This window comes from Citrus clementina, unplaced genomic scaffold (assembly GCF_000493195.1).
Source record: "Citrus clementina cultivar Clemenules unplaced genomic scaffold, Citrus_clementina_v1.0 scaffold_9, whole genome shotgun sequence".
In the NCBI taxonomy this organism is placed as follows: Eukaryota; Viridiplantae; Streptophyta; class Magnoliopsida; order Sapindales; family Rutaceae; genus Citrus; species Citrus x clementina.
In genome coordinates this window covers 1283288-1309625 of record NW_006261964.1, presented here as the reverse complement: position 1 = coordinate 1309625, position 26338 = coordinate 1283288, and the positions used below count along the sequence as shown (strand labels likewise).

Here is a 26338-nt window from a genome sequence, read left to right as displayed (position 1 = left end):
TGGAGCTTTTAACACCCTTTTAATAATCTCTGTAAAACTCTTAAAATCTTAATTTTTTTTTATCTTATCATAGGATTTCTATCTCCCTTATTCTAAGCTCTTAAAAATTTCTAGAAAAATATTTCAATTAAATTTTAAATATAAATCTAATTTATGAAATGGGATGAGTTTAAAAAAATTTATAATACAAAATTTCATTTAAGTGAGTAATCGAATTTCTATTTAAAAATAATAATTAATTTAGCTCTGATAATTTTAATAATTTTAATGGAAAAGGGGTTTTATGAGAACGTTTGAGGGGTGCAAAAGGCTGACTCAATTTTCGATGGTCTAAATCTAAATACAGCCCTCTAGTTACTAAATACATCCCTCTTACACTTCCTGGGGCTAACAGCATTATCCTCATCCCTGATTTTTGGTCAAATAACAAGTTAAGTTTAATTTCATTTTATTTTCTCCTCTTGTCAGATTCGGTTAAACACCTGTCAATGAAATTAATGATTTAAAAAAAACTTTGAAAATAACGTCCTCAATTGTAATAATACTGTTAAAATACAGGGACCCAATGTTATTAACCAAAACAAAAAAACACATTAAAACGCCCTAAAGCAGAGCGCGGCGCGCCACCCCTGTCGCCACACCTTGCCAACGCCGTTTCCATTCGCCTCTTCTCAGGCAACTCTTCAGACTCTCGTACTTCTTTTAACGGTCGATTTTTTTAGAAAACCATTTTAAATAACTTAATAAAATTTCATTTCACCGTAACACGTGCGTGAAAGTTTGTTGCTTTTGCCGGAACTGAATGCTCAAGCTAACCACTTTACATTGTTTATTTTCTGTTTTTTATGTTTTATTCTTTGGGTGTGTTGCTTGAACTACAAGAAGGGCTTTATTCATTTTTGACACTCATTGTAGTTCATTCTTGAATGATTCAGGATTATGGGGTCGTCCAATATTAGAGATATTTTAACATCCTTTAGTCCTGCTTTGGACTATTTTGCTATCTGTTCTGGAGATGCTAGAATCAAGGTGCCTTTTTTTGTTTTTTTCCCCATGTATTTGTTTGGGTTTATTTTAAAAAAAATGAATGGTTTTGTTTGTTTTGAGTAAATGTTGACTGTGTTTTCGGTTTTGTTAGATATGGGACACTTTGAAGGGTCAGGTTCAGACTGAATTTGCAGAAATTGCATCAACGGAAACTACGAGTTTGTACGGTAACAGACCGGAAAGAGAGCATCTTTCAGTTGATTACGCGTGCATGAAGTGGTTGTCAGTAGACAGAAAGGTTGAGGAATTGCTTCATGTTTTTTATTTTTGATTGAGCTTGTATGTTAATGCTTTGTAGTAACGTTTTGAACTTAAAACTTTGATGATTGTAGAAAAAACGGAAGCTGGGGAGTTCACTGTTAGTGTTAGGGACAGGTGGTGGTGATGTTTTAGCACTTGATGTATCTGCTGGTCAGTTGAAGTGGAGACTAAGTGACTGCCATCCTGGGTGAGTTTTAGTTTGATATTGTTGATTAATATCAGTTTCAAGTAATGCGGACTATGTTCCTAACAACTTTAGTATTTATTGAACTATGTTATTTGAGAGTTTATGTTAATCAACGTCAGGTCATTTTCTTGTTCTTTGTCAATCATGTTGCAGGGGTGTTGGTGCCATCTCATTTGCTACACATGGTTCCTGCATTTACAGTGCCGGTGCTGATGGAATGGTTTGTGAAATTGATCCACTGACAGGAAGCCTATTGGGGAAGTTCAGAGCTTCTACAAAGGGAATATCCTGTATGGCTGTTTCATCAGGTAAGTGAAATTCATGATGGACATGCAGAGAGAAAGGATTATCTTAATAAACAATCTTCAATTAGCTCACTGGCATCTGCTCCTTATCTTTATGAAATCTTCATGAATTTAAGTTACCTCTCAATAGCATTTGTTCTTTACCTGACGCCATTATATGGATGGGTGTTGTTGCTTATCAGATGGCAAGATATTGGCAACTGCTGCTGGACAACTGAAGACTTTTAACTGTTCTGATCACAAGAAGATGCAGAAGTTTTCTGGCCATCCTGTGAGTGTTATCCAGTTTTCAGTTTTTTTTTTCTGGCGTGCATTCCACATCTTCCATTTCATGATGTGGTTAAATCCGGCAATTCTTATTGGGTTAATATTTTCAAACTATAATTTATAGGGAGCTGTCCGCTTTATGACGTTTTCCGACAATGGGAAATATGTCCTCTCTTCTGCTGTTGGTGAAAGATACATTGCACTATGGAGAACAGATGGTGTCAAGAAGCAATCAGCTAGTTGTGTTCTTGCTATGGAGCACCCAGCTGTCTTCATGGACTGCCGGTGCATTGACAATGGTGGAGTTGATGATGCAGGACTATATGTTTTGGCTATCTCAGAAACTGGTGTTTGTTATATTTGGTATGGACAGAATATTGAGGAATTGCGCAATACCAAGGCCACAAAAATTTTATCATCTTCAGAAGATGTGAACTCTAAAAGTCAGAAGAGTGCAACAGCAGCTATTTTTGCTGCAAAATTACAAGACATTGTCAAGCCTGCTTCTGTGCATACGTTTGTTGCCTATGGTTTGTTATTAAAGCCATCATTTCAGAAAATTTTAGTTAATTCTGGAGAAGACATAAATTTGAATTGCTCTCAGGATGGGGTCCTTCTACCCATGAGTCAGTCTCTTCTCAAATCTAAGAGAGGGCGATATGTACAAAATAGGGGTAAGGACTGAACGTGTTTTTTTCTTGCCAATGCATTCACCTGTTAGATTATGTACTATGAGATGCAGTGCATTGCTTACTTTTTTCATCAATCTTGGAACATTTTACTTGTTTGGTACGTAATCTAACTTAAGATACGCAAGATCTGTTGAATGGTCTAAAATCATGTCATGCTTAGTTGGGTTGGAAATCAGCCAACTATCCTTGTGTTACAGCTTAAGGTTACTTAAAATTTTTGTGCATGTTGAAGCCTGTTTTATTGCCATTCTTCCAATTTTCAAATTCATGTCTGTCTGGATTTCTGCATACGTATTATCTTAGGAAAATGTTTGCTTTCTTGGGGGCTGTGCTAGATTTAATTCCCTCCTAATTTGTCTTTCCTCTTTGTTTTGATTAATCGGAAGCAGCTATGGTGTAAGTTCACTAGTTAGAATCTTTATCTTAAAGGATTTTCAGTTCTTGGGCTTGGAGATATTTGACTTTTGTCTTTATGGACTTCTTCTCCCTCCTCTACGTACATTTCCTGCATCTAATATACTCATTTGCATTCTTGGTTTTCATGGGTTGCTGATTTCCTGTTTCATAATTCTACAGTTACCGCATTGGATCGTGCAAATGCAGAGGATGCTGTACTGCCACTGCCAAAGATTTTAGATAGTTATGATAAGAAGAATAGACATCAAAATTTGAGTAGTGACCTTGATGAAGTGATGACCGACGTGGTTGACAGCGAAAGTCAAGCAAAGTTTATGGAGATCAAAGGTATACTTATGTTTGCTTAGCAGTTTTGCCTAATTTTACCTATGACTTTTTTAAGTCCCTGGTGTAGGCTGGTTTAAGAATTCAATGTTTTAGAATTAGATGTGTGAAGGATGGTTTGAGGTTTAGTTAGGGTTTCAAGGAAATTTCTTACATGGTTAAAGTTGTAATTGTTTTGATCATGCTCTCGGTCCTATTCATTGATTATTATTTTCGCAGATGACAAGGTAGAAGTAGAAGCTGACTCTCAAACGGTTTGCATGGAGGACCGGTTGAGATCATTAGGGATACTTAGTAATAAAGATGATCTTCTGTCAAATTCAGCACTTGAAGCTACACTGTTTAATGGTATTGATTTTGAAACCAATATACCGGTAAAGAAGGTTAGTATCAGTTGCATTTTCTGGACATCATTTCTGTTTTAACAGTGGTCCAGCTAGTATCAGTGACTCCGTTATCTTATCAATCAGATGAGAGCTACTATTTTGTCTCTGTCACCTACCAATGCATGCAAGTTACTGGAAGTCTTGGTGGACCTGTGGCAATCAAGGTTTGATGCACTCTCTTTTATGTTAATACTAATTAAGTGTTGGGAACTCAAAACTTGAAGATTGGTTGTAGTATAAATTATGTTATATGTCACAGGCTAATAAATGAAATCAAATGTAATCTGAGTTTTCAAAATCAAGCATGAAGCTCGCATTGCAAATATTTACTTCATTTTGAAAGACTGAAATTCAAGATATTGTTTGTGTTCAACAGATCATATAAGGGAAAAAATATTCTTCAATGGATCTATTTCATACTGGTGAATCATGGTCATCATCTCCTGACTCAGGAATCATTAACCCCTATGCTTAGCTCCCTATATAAGGTAAGGAAGAAGAAACTCTTTGCATCTGCATTTACATGTTTTATTTTATTGTATTTATTTTTAGGCTGACCAGCTCCAATAGCTATGTCATACTTATCCTCTCTTCCCTTTAAGCATTTGCATGCATTTAAATAATAAAGCTTATGTACATCACTACTGAGATTCTGTGTCAAATATGTAAAGGATGTGTGTAAATTACTATGTAAAAGTTAGTGTTTAGAGGATAAATGCACCCTTGTTGACGTGATTCTGAAACCACCTACTTTATTGTGGGACAACTGCTGAGATATTTTCTACTGGGCACATTACGCAAGGTTTTCCGGTCAGCCTCATGTAAGAAGACCTGGTCTTTGGGTCATAGTTATTTCATTGCAGATACAAATCATCTTTTGCTTCTTCCAGATTACTGTATCCAGAGAAGCAGCTTTTCAATCTTTACTACGATTATCAGGACGATTGCAACTTACAATGGCACAGGTTAATAACTTTTGATTCTTGTTTCCATTTGTTATTGTTGTTTAAGTTTGCCGATGATTAATTGGTTAGTTTTCAACATTTTCTAACAGATTGACAGGGCAGCCCAAGACAAAATGCAAATCTCGTCACATGATCTCGAAGTGGGTGAAAGTGAAGATGAGGACGATGATGTGGAAGAGCTTCTTTACGGGGAAGTAGATGATGAATCCCAAATAAGTAGTGATGAAGATAACTGAAAGCATGTTTCCATAAAGAGGTAATCAAACTTTGGTAGTTCAATCTTCTGCTTTTCTATTGCCTGTTGTACAGTTTGAAATTAAAAAATAAATAAATAAATAAATCGTCTGATTAGGATGGATCAAATCTTTGGATGATAAATTGATAAACATATATATATGTATGTGTGTATCTATATATATATATATATATAACTCCTTTATGTAAAGATTATGGACTGAAATGTATGATTATGTAGTATTTCCACTGTTATCATTACTGGTGCAAATTGATTGGACATGCACATCATTTAAATTGTGATTTATGATGAACCTATTAGATGTTCACAACTGAACAAGCTCTATTGGCATGAATTCAGCAGATGGCTATTCTGAAATTGGAAATATTTTGGATTTTCAAGTTGAATTATTTACAATTATTTAGGCTGGTTTTTCTGTCCTTTTCCCCCTTAATTAAAATAAATTCCAAATTGCAATGTCTCTAACAGGTGTCAACAACAACATCAGACTGTATTCCATTTAATGCTTAATGACAGAGCTTTCTTGTAAGCATATACCCTTCTGTGGCTTGAGCTATTTTTCCATTTGGCAGTTCAAAATCTGCATATGATTGGGTCACTTCTCTGGGTTTAAGGCGCTTGATCTGACATGGACTCTTCAAAGCATGCATGAGGTTGTTTGACTTATTCTTTGCTGCTGTAACTCTGGTAACATTATTTGTTCTACGGTCCAGCCCTGCAAAAGGTCTCATCCTGGCCAGGCAGATAGTCCAGAATTTTGTATTGCCTCAATTTTGGTGTTCTTTTCATGGATCTTTCTTATGGGAAGAAGTCCAGATTTTGTTTAGGGTTATTAATGGACGGTGTAGATGTAACTGGCACCAATATTTTTTATTTTTCTTCTTTCTCCGTAATTCTTTTCTTAGTTTTTGTCTGTATTTTTTTTATTTTGCCCTAACGGAAGTACTAGTGTATGAGTACATCTTTTAAAATAAATATATATAAAAGATTTTCAATAAAATTCCATAAGTTCTGCATATTTCTTTATTCTGCTGCTGACTGCTCTAGGATCACGTGCTTGCAATTGATACTCAACATCCTGTTAGATTTCAGTTGCAGTGAGTACTAACTTTAAAAGTACTTAAATAGAACTCGTTGGACATTTGAATTGGTTATCAAATTAAAATTATGGAGCTTAGAAAGCATTTCACTTTCATTCATAGTACACTCGTTATCCATTCAGTAGAAAGTTATGGTTAGGCTGTTGGCTAAGGATCTGGTCAGTATAGGGAATTTATATAGTTGAACATACACTATAACTTTTCGAATCTTGAATCAGTTAATCATCTATTTGGAATTTTTATTTGAGCATTTTAGTTGATTGACATTGCTTTCTGGCTTCTACTCAGTTTAAGAACTTAGATGGCATACTGAATTTGCTTCATTTTGGTGTTCTGGAATCTAGATTTAGTGCTTGTACCAATATGAATCTGAAAATGGAGAGCATGCTACTTCTAAATCAGGAAACAATGATTCAGTTCTTTTTTCGTTTCTTAGTGAGAATCTGTTCCGTGCAGTATGTATGCGTTAAACAGAAGTCACTAACTGCCATTTATGAAGCTTCTTTCATTTGAAGTAGACAATCTTGTTCTTAAGAATCCTGATTTTTTTTATCCTATTTGTTATTCTACATGTTGTTGTCAGCATCATTCCTGTGCTAGGTTTAAACAGAATTATGGAATTTGCTTTAGTGTTATGAAGCCAAGGATTCTATCATTAAGTATCATTATTTCATATGTATGTAAAATCTAATAACTCTTTTTCTATTGCCTGTTTTGGGTTGAATTTTAGAAATTTATGGAATTAATATGCTTTTAAGATTTGAATCATTACTGTCTCTTCTGAAGCACTGGTCATAGTATAATTAGAGTAATCAGTTACCTGCAACAACTAGCACGAGGGACAAGAGATTTACTCTAGTTCTGACTTCTGAATATTGAAGCCCCCACCCCCCCCCCCCCCCCACAAAAAAAAAATTGCTGTGAAATGGCAGAAGAACTTTAATATGGAAAGGTAAAGATGGAAAAAGCTATTGCCAGAATTGATGACTTGAGGTAAAAAGAAAAGAAAGTATGGCAGATTTCCTCCTTCCAGAAACACAAACTTCAGTTTCAGAAGGCATTTTGAGAAAAAACATTAATCTTTGTAGAATCTTTTTTTCGGGGCAGTTGTTCTGAGGATTTGACATAATCTAGGGATGATTACTTTAAAAAAATAGAGGCTGAGAAGTATGTTTAAGAATATAATAATCTCTTTTATGAGTATTCTTCTACAAGAAACTACTACCCAAGGAGGGTGTCTTAGCCCTATCAGAAGTGGAAGGCAGTATTGATTCTTCCAGCACGACAAGCTTAGAATCTGATTCTTCTCTAAAAATTTTCACATGCTCATTGTCAGTTTATTAATCATTCTTTTTTGAGTTTCTCCTTCTTGAAGCAAAGGACTCTGTGAAACCACTGCCTTTTCATATTGATCACCTCTCAATACCCTCTACATTACTGTGCATGCATTTGGATTTTCGTCGCTAAATATTGATGTGATATTCCCATTTCCACTGCCATTGCTGGTGTTGTAATAGACATTATTGTTGTGATAGTTGTTGTGATAGTCGTCACTGTAATGATCCATCCTGCTATAATGTGTATGCCTTGGTGGTGACCTCAGGTACTCATATTCCGTGACATAAGGCGATGGCTTGTATGTATTGTAACTGTGAGTCACATAAACTGGTTGTGGACCTTGAGGTGCTCCATGTTGATTATAAACTGGTTGTGGACCTTGAGGTTCTCCATGTTGATTATAAACTGGTTTTGGACCTTGAGGTTCTCCATATTGATTATAAACTGGTTGTGGACCTTGAGGTGCTTCATGTTGATTATAAACTGGTTGTGGACCTTGAGGTGCTTCATGTTGATTTCTCGCGGCACTAGGGTATCTGTTCCAGTGCCCACTGTAGTTATTGCCATACCCATAGCTGTATCTGTAGCCATAGTCAGGTGGGTGGTGGTGTATAACATGAACTTCTCCTATGTCTTTTGCTCTAGAAGGACATGCTTGCTGGTTTGCATTGGCATCGGCAGCAATGGGTGAAGGTTTCACCTCAGGTTGCGGGTCCTCTGGGGGTGGTGGATTCTCAGGTGGTGCCGGATTTTCCGTTGGTGGTGGGTCTTTTGGTGGCTCCGCTGGTTGTGGCTGCTCGGCAGGTGGACCTTCAGGTGGGGGAGGGTTAGCTGGTGCATCATTGGATGGTGCCGGAGCACCATCTTCTGGCAGTGCTTGTTCTGTTGGCTGATTGCTAGGCTCTGTTTGTTCTGAATGAGAAGATATAGTAGCAATCTTTCTGGTCTTCCTAATGGCTTTAACTATTCTTTCCGGGTCGGCCCACCCAACTATCGTTAATTTTTGCTGTGGGAAATCAATATGGAGATCATATATGCCTGTATATGAAAATGAGAATCAAGTCAAATTTCAGAAATTAATAGTAGCTGAAGAAAGAAATTTTATACTAATAGCTGATGAAAGAAATTTTATAGTAGCCGATGAAAGAAGTTAAGGCTAGCTATTATTTGCTCACCGTTGATGCCGTGTAGTGCCTTCTTGATCTTCTGCACACACCCGTTGCAGTCCATTCGGACCTGTATTTCTGTTACTCGAGGTTTCTGCATTTTAGAAGGGAAGTAAATCGTTAGATAAAGAGATATATGCAATGTAAGAAACAAAAGATGGAATGTTGAAGCTTTATGTTACCTCTAATTCTGGAGCCATGAGGCAACGGAAGAGAATAGAAGAAACCAAGAGATATGTTTTGCATGAGATGGAGATGGAGATGGAAGATGGTGGGAATGAAGAATATAATTGGTGGCATTTATTTGTGCATGGAGAGGGAATATTTCAAAGGCAAAATGGTGTGGGACATGTAAGGAATCTCCTTTTTTTCTTCTCTAGGTGACAAGAGATAATATTGCTGCTGCTTGATTAACTTGATGGGGTCATCATTATCAAATCTTAAAGCGGGAAGAAAGAAGGCAGGCAGGCTAGGAGTCGGTGTATTTTGTATGGACCTTGAAATGTTGAGCCGAAGGGAATTTGCTTTTAGAATTGATGGATGCCCATCCATACAATTGAGTGAAATAATGTGTGCAGCAGTTTCAGGATATCCAAAACCGACCCTAGAGAAGAGATTAAAAGTGAGAGCACATCTTTTTTTTTTTTTTCATTTCCGTAGGTTCTCAAGGTTCGTTCTTATGCATAGATAGATCCTCAACATTTCTTGATCTTGATACATAGGCTCCTTTCTAGTTTTAATTGTCATAGTTAATATGGTGCATATGGTTCCATCGATTCTCATTTTATGAAATCAACCTCACCATTGTAAAGCAAATATTTCGAGAAATAGTATCCGACAGTATGTTTGATATCCCCAATAACTAGAAAACAAGGATAAAAGCCAAAATGGGGTATGTGTGTCCATTTATTAATAATTAGGGGCCTACTTGTATTTTAAGGTAAATCTAGGGGGTTTGGGCTTTATTTTCATTTTTCCATTTCATCAAAGAATAAAAAGTCAAGAAAACTTTTGCTTTTTACTTTGTGTGCAAGGGATATCCACTCTTGAGGAATCCTTTTGTCACAAGTAACACTCTGGCATCTTAAAAAAAATGACCAAAATTAGTTGTTTATTTGTGCTGGAGAGCATAAACCAATTTTTCATTGTTGTCATAAAGATTGATGGAGGCTTTAAGAGAAGATTCTTTCTCATTTGGTTTTCTGAATGGCCTATGAGCTTCAATTAAGCTTGTAATGCATAGATTGGATGTTGGTCAAATCATGATTGAGACATTAACAACACTTTGATGACTTTTTGGTGATCCAAATTCACATTAGCTTTTTCTTTAAATTGAAACCCTTCCTTAACGCTAGTGTGAACGAGATCTTTTTGCTATTAATTAAGCTAAATTAGTGAAATTTTTTATTGTTTTGAGCTCTCCAAAGTTTTCTTTAAACAAGTATCTCCAATTTACTTGAGTACCATTGCCAGAGTCGAAGAATCCAGGCGTCCAATTATTTTGATGCCACGGGTTTCCGTCCCAGCCAGTCTTTATAAACTTTTGAACATTGCGCAAAGCTTTTTTGTAAACTATCCACTTATGCAGGACCAGCTTGACTGAGTCTCGGCTATTGAGCATCCAAAATCAGCCAGTTGTCCAAATGATTAATTTTATAACACACTTATTATATTCATTAATTAAAATCATTGATGAACTTTCTGACTTTTGAGGATGCCGTTGAGTGGCAAGGGAGCTTGCTTTAATTAAGCTTTTGAGCATTGGCTGATAGAAATTACAGTTGAAAATTGTTTGATGTTGCTCAAGATCGCGCTGATTTTTAATCTCGAAGGTGAGTCACGGCATTACTAGCAGCATGATGTCTCACCAGATATGATCCGGGCCCTTTAAATTTTCAAAGAGTTAAAAAAGTGTCTTTGCCATTTGAGTGGTGATTGCTGACTTCAAGTGGCAGCATCATATAAACTCAGACTAAAATGAAAAATTCTTCTATGATTGAAGGATGTAATTTTCTGGCACGACGTTTGCGAGAATATACAGGCTGGCTTGCCAATGTCAACAGTTGCTTTACTTCCTTGTGATGGCTATGCCCCACAAAGGCAAGAAGGAGAAAAACAAATCTGAAAACCATTGGAATCAGTAGACATTAAACCCATTGTAAAATCTAGTTCACATTTTTAACTAGTCAAAAGTGTATGTATACATGTTATTATAAGACTTTGACCTTAAGTTATGAAGACTTGCATGCACGCAGTGCCTCTGCTGTAGTCCTCTTTAGTTTCTTTATTTAAACTTGATGTGCATATCAGTCTCTCATTATCATCCTAATAATCCCATTGCCCTGAGTCTCTGCAACAGAGATGGTTTTGGGAACCATTGTTGACAAGCACAAGTCTCCGATCGCGGTTGAGAGGCTATGGAAGGCATTAATCTGTGATGCACATAACTTCATGCCCAAGGCTCTGCCTCAGGTCATTTCCAGCATTGACTTGCTTGAAGGAGACGGTGGGGTTGGCACCATCAAGAAGTTTAATTTCACTGAAGGTTTTGTAATACAATAACACTCTTGATTAGCTATTTAATGTGGTTTTTTCTTGACAGTTATATAATCTTGTTGCAGTTGTGAAGGAATTCCGCTATGTTAAGGATCGTGTAGAAATAATGGACAATGAGAATCATGTATTCAGGTACTCCATTGTTGAAGGTGGGATTCTTGGATTCAAAGTAAATTCTTATGTGGCCGAAGTCACTTTTACATCAAGTAGTGATGGAGATTGCTTTGCCAAGCTAAAAATCGAGTATGAATCATTGGGGGATAGCTTACTTTCTGAAGAAGATGTCAGAAACATTAAACAAGGGATCCAGACAATGGTGAAGGCAGCTGAGAGATTCCTATTAGCAAACCCCAATGCTTATGCACAAGGGCTTGAAGAAGTCAGAACCAAATGAGCATAGAAGGCGCTCAACTCATTGAATGTGTTAGATGAGTGACAATAAGTCACGTTTATGCAGGGGACTCAAAACCCTTTTGACTGATTACATTAGCATACTTAAAAGTGGCATAAAAACTTTAGATTCTCTTTGTTCGTCCCACTTAAAAAATGACAATTGCGAAGGCATACAAGATTTTTTAGAGTTTAAACAAAAACTATGTGTAGACTTGAGGCTTTTTGGGGATGTACTTTTGGACAGCCTTGTATATCCTCGTAACCGCATCCTCGCCAGCTCCAATTTCCTCTTCCTTGATCTCAAAGTTGCCGATTTATACGGTAATTGATTGTCGTCTTACAAATGCAACCTCCACCACCAGCAGCCTCAAAATTTGACCTCATAAGTTGTTTACTCAAGCTGTCTATTAATGCATCTCCCTCAATCATGGCATACTTGCACATAAGATTCTTTTCATCAACTTCATCAATCTGGTGCTTGTGCTTCGCATACTTATATTCACTACCTCCACGTTAAAAACACAGAACAAATGCCTTAAGGCTTAAGTTACTCCGCGGAAAATAGTCTCTCATTCGGTAAAGTTGACTTGCTCAACCCTCCCAGCTCCACCGGCACATTGAATTATATCTAATACTATTTATGAATTCTTATATCAATGGATTGTCATAAGAACAGGGAAGATAATGATGGGGCTACCAAATAAGAACCTTCAAGTAATTACAAGTGAGGCCTCTCCGATAAAAGGTTCTCGGTAAGCATGATCTTTATGGGACTACAGGTGCAATGCAACAACATAACGAAAGGCATTACATTCAATAATTACACATACATCCGACATGACGTCCGACAAACTTAAATACTATACGTCGACTCATACTTAAAGGACACATCCTTTGTTTATTCATATAAAAAGGACATGCCATTCGTGTTATAAACATATCGACAACATGGCTTGTTTATAAAATCTTGGCGTTAGTACGACTGTCTTAAGATTGCATCTATAGATAAGATTGTGGCGGTAATGTACTTATTAGCGAACAAAATTGGTTGGATAAGAAAGGAGTATTCTTCCTAGATCTGCGGTAATTAATTCAATTTATGTTATTGAAAGGGTTATTAAGAGGAACATTAACAGCGATTAACAGTCTCGCATTCAATATTAATTTTAACCTTCAGCAAAGTTGATTTGTTCAACGCTTCCAGCACCACCGGCATCTAGAACTCGGTCAAGACTTTTTATGAACTGGGGTAAGGGATTTGGAAGAAAATTGTTGGCGTCTAGGGTCAAGGCCTTGAACATGGGTGGAGGTGCAATAGCAGACTTTAATTCCTGTGCAGAACTTGCAACACCCATGATTGCTTATATCAAACAACAACTTTAAGTGTTTACAGGTGAGGCTTTTCCCATAAAAATTTCTCGTAAAACATGATCTTTATGACTACAGGTGCAATGCAAATATAGATCAGAGCATGATTTGTTTGAATTACTGTTTCTGGCTGCTGGATTTTTCTTGTTCAATCTTGAAAGTTTCTATTCAAGAAAAAGTGAAAACGAATTATGCCAATTTTGAGAAAGGTGCAGTAAAATAGAAGATTTATTTTCGGTTTGACATGGGGGGAAAAAAGGTGTTCTTAATTAAAATAAAGCTGCCAAGTGCCCCCAAAATGGTGAATGGTATTGATCTTTCTGCAACTAAACGGAACACATAATAAAAGCAAACAAGAGACAAGATCTAGAGATGTATAGCAACATTGCTAGGATGGTGATATGATTATTCATATTCACAGGAGTCAATGGTTACAAAACCAGCTCAACTAACAAAGTACTGCAAATACATAAATTACCTTAAATTAAGGGAAGAAATAGCATAAGAGTTAAAAACATTAGTTTAAGCATAGAGTTGAGGGTATGCTTTAAGGTGAGCTTCCACGACTTCATACATCCCAAGAGGCTTGTGCTTGACCAACTCAATATCAATTCCCTTGATTTCAACACCTTCTTTGGCCTTGAAATCACATGTGATCTTGCACACACATCCTCCTTGACCATAGCCTTCAAACTTTATCTCATGAGTAAGAAACTCAAGCATGCTATCAATGAAGCCGTCGCCTTCGATAAATCTATATTTGCACATGAATTTCTCCTTGTCAAGCGCATCGACCCTATGCTTTGTGTATCTAATTTCACCACCTGGATAACAAACAAAGCACTACATAACAACGACAAAAGATACATAGCACCATGTTATTATATATTCCATATATGATATGCTAAGTACTAACCTTCAATGTAATTGATTTGTTTGATGGTGCCAACATCTCCATCGCCTTCAAAATATTCAATACTCTTGATCGATGAAAACAAAAGCCTGGGGCAAATATTGTGGGAGTCTAGGATTAAGGCTTTGAACATTCTCGACGGGGAGACTTGTGTCACAAATGATTGAGTGACCCTTTTGGTATTTTCATCCATTGTGATGATCATGATCGAGTTTTTGAAGCTTGGTATCAAAAGGGTTGCCTTTGACGAAGATATATTTTATGAGAAGTGAAGATTGAGATCATATATTTAAGTGTATTCTTGTTGTCGTGGAGGTGGGTTTATTAGCATTGAAGTTTTATTAGTCATTAGTCCAAAGTCAAAGTCTGTGAGTTTGGAACGTGACCTGTTCAACACGTGATGGGTGAGTTCTTTATGAATGGATCTCTTAAGTGAATAGAAATGCCGTAAAAATTGGAAAATGGATTTGTTTTAATCACATGGATTTTTTATTTTTTTTTGGGTGCTTGGAATGTAACTTGTTGATAAGCTTGTTTGGATAATTTATAAATATTTGTGCGAAACTTTTTTCTTTAGAAGCTTCGGCAAGAAATTTTTGCTGTTCTCTAGAAGAGGAAGAAACAATTTGGTACGTGTTAGTGTGTTACCTGGTAGTTGTTGGTTGGCTGCAGGTCAACGACCTTGAAACTTTCAATAAATAGTGAAAAAAGGTTCACATGGCGTAACGAGCAAGTCTCTTGACACCCCCTCAAAATCCTTCTTAAAATGTTTTATTAATTGAAATTTTTTAAATAACTTAATACAAATTATTTTACTTCTTAAATAGAAATTTATTAAAAATTTAGACAAATTATTCTTTTAGTAAATATTTTATACACATCCCGTTTCATAACTTATATTTTTATTTTAAATTTTAATTAAAAAATATTTCTTTGAGCAAATTATAAATGTTTAAAGTTATGAAATAGAAATTATATAATAATAATAAAAAAATAAAAATTTAATATTTTAAGATTTATACATATCTAGGAAGAAATATTTTTTGAGTAAAAATTTATAGGAAGGTAGTTAATTTTAAGGATAAAAGCTCATTTAGCCATTATATTTTGAGATTAGTACTCGTTTAGTTCTTGTATTTTTAAAAGTACCTTAAAACATCCTTATCGTTAGACTATTGACACCCCATACTGATGCTTGTTGTTCTTTTTTGCTTACTTTTATAATATTATCATCTTACAATGATGTTTCTTTTTCTTTTTGGACATTAATAAAATAATTAAATTACCAGTTTATAAAAAATAAAATAAAAACAAAAAGAATATATATTAATTTTTATAAAAGCTCACGTGTGTCCAAAAAAAATTAAATTATCAAGCTTTTTGGACATTAATAAAAAATTAATATATTAACTCCTTAGCAGAATGTTCCACAAAAATTAATATATATATATATATATATATATATATATATATATATATATATATATATATATTCTTTTTGTTTCTATTTTATTTTTAGAATTTAAATTGGTAATTTAATTTTTTCTTTTTATTAATGTTCAAAATAATAAACATTATTATAAAAGGGTAAAATATAAAAGCAGACTAAAATGATAAAAAAGTAACGACAAAGATGTCAATAATTTAACTGCAGAGATGTATTAAGGTGTGTATAGCAATATAGAGACTAAACAGATATTAACCTCAAAATATAAAGATTAAATGAATTCTTACACTTAATTTAATATACGAATTTCTATTTTATTAATTAAATTAAGAGTATTTTGGAAAATAAAATTCAAAATGCGTGTTATAAGGATTTTAGAAGGCTCTTGGAAAAGGAGCCACACCACAGTTGCTGGGTATACCAAGCCCAAGAAATTGCCCGCTTTCTAGGTCCATTCTTTTTATGGTAAACGTGGTCCAATTAAACAAAATACAAAGAACATACTGGGTCTTTATATAATTTCACTACTCTTCAATGGTAAATGACACAGAGGGCAGCAAACAATTTACTATCTTATGGCTGTAGCCTGTACTGTAGGCACTGAAAAATCCAAAGGCTAATGCAGTACCAACATGAATGCAATGATTACTGGATCCTATGTGAGCAAAATACAAGACTGTAACACATATTCAAGATCTTTTAAATTCTCAGCATAGTTCATAAGATCACACCAACATGCTATGTCAACATGAAGCGACACAGTACAATTGCAAAGATAATAATTATTAATTATGATGCTCAACCTCACAAGCCAAAAGAAACCATAAGCACTGCATGAACTAACCCACAACCATATATATATAGCCATGCCAAACCAAAAGCAAAAGCAACCCAACACGCTTGCAAGAGCTACTAGCGAAGAGCATTCTTATAAACATACTTATTTTTAATTAGGGAAGAAAATTCCAACTAAGCGTATTCCTCAGGGTTTTGCATAAGGTAATTCTCCACAACTTTGTACATAGCCAAGGACTTTTCCTTGCCTTCCTTGATTTCTTCTTCAGTGAGCACGAAATTGCCTTTCGTGTAGTATGTGCTTGTCATGGTATTTTTGCTTCCACCATCAGCTGTAGGCTCAAACTTGACATCATAAGAAATCTTTTCAAGCTTGTCCATCAACACATCACCTTCAATCAAACTGTATTTGTATGAAAAATTCTCCAAATCTAGGGCATCAACTCTGTTCTTGCTGCACTTTACTTGGTTACCTGCATGAATAACACAATATGTTAGTCTATTTTCAAAGATTTCATCAGTAATGTAATAACATTTAAAAGAGAGAGAGAGAGAGAGAGTAATGTGACCTTTAGTCCATAAATGAATATATACATAAAAAATTATTAGGTGTTGATATTCACATTTTATTAAAAATTTAAACCATCAGCTCTTGACATCAAGAGTCACTAAAAACTAAAAAGTAATAAATTTCAAATTATAAAATTTGCAACTATTTGTAAATTATCTTTTCGAATAAAAAATTTAGTAACTTTTGACGTTGAAAATTTGTCGGTTCATATATGATTAAAATACGGATATTTAAAAGGAGATATGAACTATAAAATATAAAAATTATGAGGTGCATATGTCTGCATATTTTAAAATGTGGATTTATAACTAGACGCAACCATTTAGTTCTAATTAAACATTGTATTTTAGTTAGACAATAATGTTTAGCTTTAACGCATCCGTAAGTATTATCATATATGAAATTTATGTTGGACAATATATATTGCCTTCGACAACGTTGATCTGCCTGATGCTTCCAGCACCTCCATCACCTTCAAAGATTTCAATGCTTTTCACAGCTTGTGGCATGAGCTTTGGAATAAGGTTGTGAGAGTCGACAATCAAGGCCTTGAATAGCCTAGCAGGCGAGATTGGAGAAGTGTATTCATCAGTGACAGTAAAGACACCCATGATATCTGAAAAATGGGAATTGCTTTTACTAGCAATGAGAAGAATCTTAATTAATATGGTCAGAGGGTTTGGTATTTATAGAGCTTTAAGTGTAGGAGTTGTTTTTGTTCTTAATTTTTTTTTTTAATTGGCACGCATGTATATATTATGTACACATTATGATAAGATGAAAATTTAATTTTGTCTTTGCATTCCTGCTTTGCATCAAGACATTATGTGGGCTGATTTTCCAAAGACTAGAGAACCTTCCTGAAGATTAAATTAACACAAATGCAAAGAAACAAAACTAAGGATTTCAATGGCTTTAAAAAAACCTTTTAGATCTCGAAAGGGCCCTTGGTCTCTGTTATCATGTTGAGACAAGGCAAATACAAACAAAGTTCAAAATGTTTCCAAAACGCTTAAAACACACATTAATTAACAGAACTGGCTGAACTGAAACATTAAATTAATGACCAAGAAAATGATTTACCCAGTAGTAAAAAATGTCCTTGAACATATATATTGCCAGCGGACAGCGATAGTAATACTTTAGGAAATTACAGTAAAAAGATTTACATATGGTGGTATGGGCAGCTTTCTATTCAAATTTTACGAGGAAGCGAATTGGACATTTTTGTTCTTTCCTAGAGCATATGCGGATCATAATTTGAATTAAGGCATCTTTGTATTATATATTCAACAATATTTTGGCTACATCAATGCTTCGACAATTTTATTATCAATCAATCACATCACTCATCAATAGATTATATCCAAAAAGAAAACTCTCCCGTTTGGTTTAATGGTATGTAGCAAATCAATCGATTAATTTATATATCTGTAAATGGACCCTTGCCTGTGATAATAATAGTTTAATATAACTAAGTAATTAATGATATATCGTCATACGGCTGTTTGATTGGTCTATGGAAATGAACTTTCAACACACACGAGTACATTCAAGCTTCGAACAAATTGACATTTCAACCAAAGCCGAGCAAAGTCAACAAATTAGTAACTCACAACAGACAAACCTAAATCAATTAGCAACATATTTTGAAGTAATTGGTTAATTATTTAGGAATAGAGATGAGGTTTAGCCAAGAGATGTGCTTCCACAACCTTCTACAATTCTATTGCTTTGTCTTCGTTGTCCGTGATGAACTCTTTATTGACCTCTTGACGATCATCCTTTATATGGCACTCCGCAACAACCTTGTAAATGCATCCTCCATTGCCAGAAGGCTCCAATCGTATACTGTTTTCTCAAACATTTCCTAAATCCTATCTCCTTCATACAATGTGTACTTGCACCTAAAATTATCCTTACCCAGTTCTTCAATTCTTTGCTTCGACTGCTCGAAATCAACAGCTGTGTCAATCACATTCAATCTTCATTAGACAAGATATATATGTTCAGTTTATAGAAACAATTCATTGAGACATGTTTTATTACTTACCATCTCCGGAGTCATATAATTTAACGGTACTCACACCTCCATCTCCTTCAAGGAGCTCGACGCTCTTAAATGCTCCAGCTTTGGAAGAAGGTTGTGAGAGTCAAGGATATAAGCCTTGAACATTCTTGATGAAGCAACAGCAGTTGGGACCTCTTTCTCAAAACGAATGATAACCGTGTTAATTAGCCTTAAGAGGGTGAGAAAAATGTAAAGAAAATGAAGATGATAAATGAATTCCCTAGGAGGAAGGGTAATAATAAATAATTGGAAGTGAAAGGACATACTAAACTTTTAAATTTAATATTTAAGGCATCCGATAAAGATTTGGCCACTAGTCAAACACTCAAATATCACTAAAAAAACATTGGGATTAAGGGCAGTTTTGGTAGTACTGTAATTTTTAAAATAATTACCATTAGCTCTCTGTAGAAATAATCGGCTGTGAAGAAAATCAATTAAATGTTTGATAAAATTTATTTTTAAATGTGTTGTGAGTTTTAAAAACAGTCATATGTATTTGGTAAATTTTACTGTTAAACTGCTGTAAGAATATAAATAATTAAATTAGACATAATGTTGAATAAAACTTATTTAAACATTTATAAACATGCATATAAAATATTTTTATTGTGTACATATAATAATTGATAACTAAAATAAATATTTTATACTATTAATTTTATTTTTTTATTTTGTTATCTCAATATAATTGACAATAGTAATAATCACTTTAAAGTTAATGATTTTGTTTTCTAATTAATAAAGATAATTTTGAATTTTATAATATATATGAGGATTTATATATATATGGAACTATATTAAATATAAAAAGTAATTCTCAAAATCGGATTATGAAAAGCTACTCATTTGCTTTTTAAAATTTATTGTAAAATAGGGTAATTTTTTTTATCAAAAGTGATTTCTAAAAAAATTATCGAACACTAAATTAACGTTTATCTTTTCAAAATCACTTTTGAATTTTCTAAAAGCAATTCCAAATAGGCCTTAAGATCTGCTCTTGATCTAAATTTCTCCTGAGCAGTAATTCACCTGTTGAATGGTGGTTAATTAAAGAAAATGTTAAATTATATCTATACACTATTACTACATGAAACATAATATAAGATCTTTAAAAATTCAGGAGAGCTCAGATTATAAGAGGATTCTAATCCTAAACATTGATGATTGTAATTTAGTTAAGACATAAGTATTAAATTCTATTGGTAAAAATGAACCATTATTTTTGGATTTGTAATCGAATTTGCGGGTGTCACAATTCCTTACAAATTTTTATTGTAAAATGATGACGAATTGACTAATTTTGAGAACAATCTAGAAAAGATATACTCTTATTCATACATAAGCACTAAGCTCAATTTAAATGGAGATTAAAAAATAAAAGAAAATATTACAAAATGATTTTAAAATTTTGATTAATTGACAATCAGTATTTGAAATTGATTGGCAAATATACTGAAATCTGCCTCTATTTTTGTATTTATTTTTCACATTGCATTATTTCCTTTAACGTTCAACATCAATTAAAAAAAAAATGGTTAGTTGGTTGATTACTTGTGAAAGCATTGATCAAAGATTTAATTTCAAAAGGATGATTTTGTGAAGTGAGATGTGATAAGAAAATATTCCACATCTGCTGCGAATAGTAATCAAGTAAATAATACATTTAAGTTTAAGGCAATCTAGAGTTAAATAATTGAGTATGAATAAAACCTATGAAACTTCTATAAGATGGATTAATTAAAAAAATAAAAAAAGAAAAAGAAAAAGTTTTGTGATGCCATTGGACGGATGAGCTACCGACAAATAATTCGGACCGGCACTTGAGTCAACGATGGATATCAATATCATCAGTTAATTGGTTGGCTACAAATTTGATTTTCTTTTGTTATGTCAATATATGCATACGCAAGATATTGAGCGTTAAAAATTAAATTTACCATTGCCTTCCTTGAGTTGTTAATTCAAAGTTGGCGGGCTTGGTCACAAGGAATAAATTATAACTTCCCATTGAAAATTAAACAATAAAATTGAAAGCTCACAATGACAAAACCCCTTATTCAATAATTATTATAGCAAGATGCATGATTAATTTAAATCAGGCATAGAGATGAGGGTTAGCCAGGAGGTGTGATTCCACAGCCCTGTACAATGAAGTTCCCTTTTCTTGTGAGTCCTTGACGAACTCTTGTTTGCTCTCTTCACCTGCCTTTAAATAGCACTCAGCAGCAACCTTGTAAATGCATCCACTGTCGCCGGATGCCACGAACTTAATATCGTACACAACCTTCTCAAAGATTCCCCAACCCCCATCTCGTTCATAGATTGTGTATTTGATCGAAAAATTATCCTTGTCAAGTGCATCGATTTTTTGGCTTCATGTGCTTCCCATCGCTAGCTGACATTCACATTGAATGGATTCTTTATTAGGCAAGAAATTAACGTTAAGTTAATTTACAAGTGCAGCATTTTACATGAGTACCTGTCTTAAAATTTAACAGTACCTCTTTGATTTTACTATATTAAATATTTCTTACACTTTAATTATAAAGAAGGTCAATTTATTATTTCACTAATAGATAAATTTGGCTTAAGTCCCAGCATTTGTTGGAACTCTATTCTCCTCCCAGTGTCAGGGTAATTATCTCCTTCACTAATGTAGGTGTAGTACATTTTTCCTCCAATACTTGTAAGGATAGAAATTTAGATTATCCCACAATAGACTTAATCTAAAATTTTCTCATAAATATCTGATTGCAATATACTTATTGGTGTTTGAAAAAGAAAAAAAGATAAAAGCAATAAACAAATTTAACAGTTTAAAAAGGAAAAGTCTTATAACAAGAGGACTTAACATCACCGAAGTCATATCGTTTCAAGGTGCCGTCGCCTCCATCTCCTTCAAGAATGTCTATGCTCTTAAACGCGTGTGGAGCCAGCTTTGGGAAGAGATTGTGACAGTCAAGAATGACAGCCTCGAACATTCTTGATGGAGCAACGGCCGCTGGGACATCTTTCCCAAAGCGAATTGAATAGCACCCATTTTAATTAGCTTAAAGATAAATAATAATAATAAATGAAAATGATCAATGAATTGCTGTACTAGAGATAGTTTCCTCGTTTGTGATCAGGTTGAATAATAACTTATGGTTTTAGTCTTTTAGATAAATTAGAAGTTATGAACTTGCTAATTAAGTTCCTTATATAGGAAATACTTAAGGCACTCATAATGTTTGACTTGATCTGTTTCAAAGTTGGGGCTTGACTATATAATACTGCTACTTTCCATTAAGTTTTTAGCTTTATTAAAGGCTGCTATCTTGGATCATTGCTCCTTGTCTTTATTATTTGTTACATGCATATGCATTTTATTATATTTAACTGAAGCATACACTTAACAGATGAGAAAAAACAGTAGTCCAAAATACCATGAATTTTCCCTTTGTAATCTGTTACCCCATTATAACTTCAAAATTTTAACAAAGGCTATTACAACTTACAAGTGGCTGTTTTTAATTTGATTTGATATAAAAGCAATTGCAGTCGGCAATAAATACGATGACCATATGAGAATTATTTGTATGGGCTCTACAGGATGGGGAGAGTTAATTATTGAACTGGTAATTAATGGAGCCATGGGCTTGAAGTGCTCCCTTCATTTAAATTGTCTTGAATATATCTAAATATCTCAGCAAGAGTGGAGTCGATAGTAAAGAGTGCAGCATTAAATCACAGTTCAGTACTTTGTGTTGAGTGCATATTTAAAAATTATGAGATTTTGATAATTATAAACATACCCTATAAATTAATAGGGATCCGTGACTATCAAAATTTATTTTAAACTAATGTGGGGGGTGAGATTATTTTAACACTTCTGTCACATATGGATTAATTTTTCGTGAAATCAAAGCCAAAAGATAAATATTGGCTTGTACATGAGTTTGTTCCAATATTATATAATAAAAGCATATAGATTTAACCCCTGTATACTTAATAAAAGATAATTCATGTGTTGCGGGTCATCCCAAATGTATCACGATTTCTTTTTAACTAATTAATGTGAGATTATTTGAACATTAATGAATTACTATTGGGAACCAAAAAATTATTTACAATGAGACCAAACAAGCTTTTAATAGAAAAGACAAATAGACACTATGAAACACCATAAATTTAGTATATACCGTGCGGTTATTTTTTTATCCATGATTTTCTCTTTATCTGACGAAACAAAACTCTTGGAGATTATCACCCATAATTTCTGCAATATTTGAAATATTTAAAAGAGCGATACTAAGCGTATAAGATTATACTCAACTTACGTTCGAAATTACGTGTCTAATTTCATTTTAATTTTATATTGTCATTAATGTGATAATTATTTAGACAGTGGATGAATCATCCATCAAGTACTACATAACTGAGGATACAAACTTTATCCAAGCTTAATTTGTAATTAAGTCTAGCATTTCCTCTGCAGGTTGATTTGATGATCGTGATTCTTTGCCACCGCATTAATTTATAATGATGAAGTTCAATAAGATAAAGGGAAAAGCAAACTCTTTTTTTTTTTTATTTAGCCAAAAGCCAATTATATAAATTGGCATATTTGAAAACAAAGAGACACGACATACGGAAGCCATAAACATGATTATTCATAATGTTGCAACAAAGGCGACGCAAGTGCGGTGAAGTGTTGACGTAAGAGCTTATACGGCATTGGGGTTTGCCAAGGCATAGGCTTCCAGAGCCTTAAAAATTCCCTTCTCCTTTTCCAAGCCTCCCTTAACCTGCTCTTCCTTAATCTCGGCACCTGGTTTGGGATAGAACTTGATAACAACGGTGCTCTTGCTTCCTCCGTCAGGGGTGCCCACAACCTTACTCTCATAAGAAACATGATCAATAGTAGGGATGTTAGCATCACCCTCACCTTCAATTGCCGTGTAATTGTATATCTTGTTCTCTTTGTCCAATGCATCAACCCTATGCTTAAAGTACTTCCAATCAGCACCTGCAATTAAACAAAAAAAAAAAGTTAGTTTTACAACTTATAATTGCATATATGAAATTAGGCTCTATTTGGTATTTCCATTTAGCAGTTGTGGATTTAAGCTATGGCTATAAAGTACGTTAGTTTACAGTTGTTGTATCTTAAAAGTTATAAAAGTAAATCTAACCTTCAACAAAGTTAAACTTCTTGATGCTTCCAGGGCCTCCATCCCCTGAAATCAATTCAACGTTCTTTACAACCTGAGGCAGGACTTTGGGCAGAAGGGTGTCGAACTGAAGGACAAAAAGTTTGAACAACTTTTCAGGGGGGAGAGTGCTTGTATCCTCTACATTCAACGTGAGAACACCCATGATTGTCTAAGAGTTAAACAAAGAAAGAAGATGAAAACTACCGATCAACTAAAATTGGGAAATTTTCTGAGTGAATTGTGATGGTGGATGCCAGAGGCGCAATGGTATTTATAGACTCAGAAGACAAGCTCTACAACTATGCATGGCTTTCAACTACTTGGATTAAATAAATATTAATGCCGCTCTACTTATTAAATATTGTTATCTATCTACCATAAATTAAATCCCTGCACCTGTTATTTTATTTTAACCAAAATGATCTGTTGAAAGGCGTGCAATAGGGGGAGAATACTTTTTTCGCTTGCGTTAGAAAAATGCACAAAGTCCATCCAAAGAAAAAAACAATGCACAAAGACTTTGACGAATTGCAAGCATTGCTCTAGAAAAGCAAGAGCGGGAGCAGAAGAATTCTTTAATTAGTCGCATAACTTGACTTCAAGTGTTCGATTTAGCAATATTCTAATCTTGCCCTTTCGTCATTATAATATCTTGCATCATGATGATATTACTTTGATAATGAGAGAAATCAAATAATATTCACTAAATAACAAATTCCTCATACCAACCGAATCAAACACATAAAATACGATAAATTTCTTTTCCCAAGTTGGTTTTACTTCTTGTTAATACCCGTGACTCCGTCTTACAATTTTGTAATCTCCTGCTTGTTAAATTATCAAATCTATCTCAGGAGAGGGAGAAAAAAAAAATACTTTCATTGTATCACTTCCTTTCATTAGATTCTTACCATATTCATTTATATAATAATTATTTTAGAAGTACAGATGTCACACTGCAACAATCTAATGGAAGTGGTATCCAATCTTTTCTTTAAAATACTTGTTTATGTAAACATTTACCGAGGATAAAGTCAATATTTTCCTGTGGTCCTGAAATATCTAAATTATCTAGAAGCTTCAAATACGAAAACAAAAGCAAACCAAGACATTAAGTATATGTTTAGTTAAGATGATTAAGCATCCTGGGGAGGTAGGAATTTAAAAAAATTAATTTGACTTTACTCATTCTTTATCTTTTAAAAAATAAAAATTGAAAGATGATACATCATCAACTTCTGAATTCTACAAATGTTACAAACTATTTCTATACATAAGTTCTATGGTTCACATATGGAAAAAGAAATAAAAATAAATAAATTATTCGGATTTATGCTTTCAGATAAATTATGCTATCAATTCAGATAAAAAAAAATGCTACCTAATATTTTAAAGAAAAAAATCAGATGATATTTTAAATAAATGTGTCAAAACACTTATTTTCAGATGATTTTGGTGTGTAAAAATAGATAACTTGATACGTATAATTAAATGTTCAAATTAAAAATAAATATTCAAAGCTATTTAGAGTAATGAAAATAAACGAAAATTATCTAAACATAGATACAAATTAACAAGAAAGAAAATATTTTACAAATGAAAATGAATTTGAATCCCATGGTGAGTTGTGGTGAGTGGTGAAAATCTTGTCTCACAGAACACACACACGCACATATAAATAGTAATTAATTAATTATACATTCTTATTCATCGACCACCAGTTACAGTATTTGTATTACATATACATGCTCAGTATAAGGTCGATTAACATTAAATTTTAAATCCATAATAAGAAAAAAATTGCTAATCACATATAAGTCAAGGAAATGGCAGTCTAGTCTAGCCGGCCTAACACGATAGCCAGTATATTTGTTAGCAGAAGACTTCAAATTGTTCAGTCAAGTAAACCGATAATTGTCTATCATAACTTCTTTGACTTATTATATGCCGGTCCTTATCTGAAGTGAGATGAATTAAATACACACACATGAATCCCCATAAGGACCGATATTTTCCCTTCATAGTGGGGCCTCGCTTTGGAGAAACGAAGCCACAAATGCGCAAGCCAGACTTTAGGTCGTTCAACAATGGTGGCCGCTGTCGACGTTCATTGATGTTGAATGTTTACTCAATTAATTGGTATGGCCGAATTTAAGGAACTATGAAATCAGCAAATTAGATTTTTTCATAATATCACAGCAGGTATCCCGGGTAAAAGTTCACATTACATTGAACGTTGACCGACAGTCTCGACCCATTCTAAGCTTAGTCATTTTACATTCCACCTTAACCAGATTAGATTGGATTCGATTATA

The 26338-nt window shown here is 33.9% G+C and overlaps 7 protein-coding genes across 9 annotated transcripts; 2 read left to right on the top strand and 5 right to left on the bottom strand.

The window, feature by feature from the left end:
* The first annotated feature begins 589 nt into the window (after positions 1 to 589).
* Positions 590 to 6065, top strand: LOC18033250 (WD repeat-containing protein 43). 3 transcript variants are annotated; one of them, XM_006419411.2, is made up of 14 exons: positions 590 to 675; positions 936 to 1029; positions 1139 to 1285; positions 1380 to 1495; positions 1649 to 1803; positions 1983 to 2071; positions 2192 to 2741; positions 3336 to 3503; positions 3720 to 3883; positions 3971 to 4050; positions 4263 to 4374; positions 4777 to 4851; positions 4941 to 5107; positions 5680 to 6065. In XM_006419411.2, exons 2-13 carry the CDS (start codon positions 940 to 942, stop codon positions 5085 to 5087), a joined length of 1893 nt encoding a protein of 630 aa, XP_006419474.1. In that variant the 5' UTR covers positions 590 to 675; positions 936 to 939; the 3' UTR covers positions 5088 to 5107; positions 5680 to 6065. The 3 variants fall into 3 exon arrangements, with proteins under 3 accessions (XP_006419474.1, XP_006419476.1, XP_024039437.1); XM_006419413.2 differs by having other exon boundaries at positions 5576 to 6065; XM_024183669.1 differs by having other exon boundaries at positions 590 to 708; positions 5576 to 6065.
* A 1141-nt stretch (positions 6066 to 7206) lies between these two features.
* Positions 7207 to 9561, bottom strand: LOC18033254 (vegetative cell wall protein gp1). The gene is made up of 3 exons (XM_006419410.2): positions 8894 to 9561; positions 8721 to 8805; positions 7207 to 8583 (listed from the first exon to the last, which is right to left on the bottom strand). Exons 1-3 carry the CDS (start codon positions 8909 to 8911, stop codon positions 7637 to 7639), a joined length of 1050 nt encoding a protein of 349 aa, XP_006419473.1. The 5' UTR covers positions 8912 to 9561; the 3' UTR covers positions 7207 to 7636.
* Positions 9562 to 11072: 1511 nt separating this feature from the next.
* On the top strand, positions 11073 to 11661 carry LOC18033264 (major pollen allergen Bet v 1-D/H). The gene is made up of 2 exons (XM_006419409.1): positions 11073 to 11256; positions 11333 to 11661. Exons 1-2 carry the CDS (start codon positions 11073 to 11075, stop codon positions 11659 to 11661), a joined length of 513 nt encoding a protein of 170 aa, XP_006419472.1.
* Positions 11662 to 11960: 299 nt separating this feature from the next.
* Positions 11961 to 13015, bottom strand: LOC18033270 (pathogenesis-related protein STH-2). Its single transcript, XM_024179817.1, has 2 exons — positions 12832 to 13015; positions 11961 to 12166 (listed from the first exon to the last, which is right to left on the bottom strand). The coding sequence occupies exons 1-2, from the start codon at positions 13013 to 13015 to the stop codon at positions 11961 to 11963; spliced, it is 390 nt and encodes a 129-aa protein (XP_024035585.1).
* A 386-nt stretch (positions 13016 to 13401) lies between these two features.
* LOC18033276 (major allergen Pru ar 1) lies at positions 13402 to 14229 on the bottom strand. The gene is made up of 2 exons (XM_006419407.2): positions 13945 to 14229; positions 13402 to 13852 (listed from the first exon to the last, which is right to left on the bottom strand). Exons 1-2 carry the CDS (start codon positions 14144 to 14146, stop codon positions 13551 to 13553), a joined length of 504 nt encoding a protein of 167 aa, XP_006419470.1. The 5' UTR covers positions 14147 to 14229; the 3' UTR covers positions 13402 to 13550.
* Positions 14230 to 16357: 2128 nt separating this feature from the next.
* Positions 16358 to 17365, bottom strand: LOC18033277 (major allergen Pru ar 1). Its single transcript, XM_024183113.1, has 2 exons — positions 17170 to 17365; positions 16358 to 16647 (listed from the first exon to the last, which is right to left on the bottom strand). The coding sequence occupies exons 1-2, from the start codon at positions 17363 to 17365 to the stop codon at positions 16358 to 16360; spliced, it is 486 nt and encodes a 161-aa protein (XP_024038881.1).
* A 5998-nt stretch (positions 17366 to 23363) lies between these two features.
* Positions 23364 to 24323, bottom strand: LOC18033281 (major allergen Pru ar 1). Its single transcript, XM_006419404.2, has 2 exons — positions 24003 to 24323; positions 23364 to 23836 (listed from the first exon to the last, which is right to left on the bottom strand). Exons 1-2 carry the CDS (start codon positions 24184 to 24186, stop codon positions 23535 to 23537), a joined length of 486 nt encoding a protein of 161 aa, XP_006419467.1. The 5' UTR covers positions 24187 to 24323; the 3' UTR covers positions 23364 to 23534.
* Positions 24324 to 26338: the final 2015 nt, after the last annotated feature.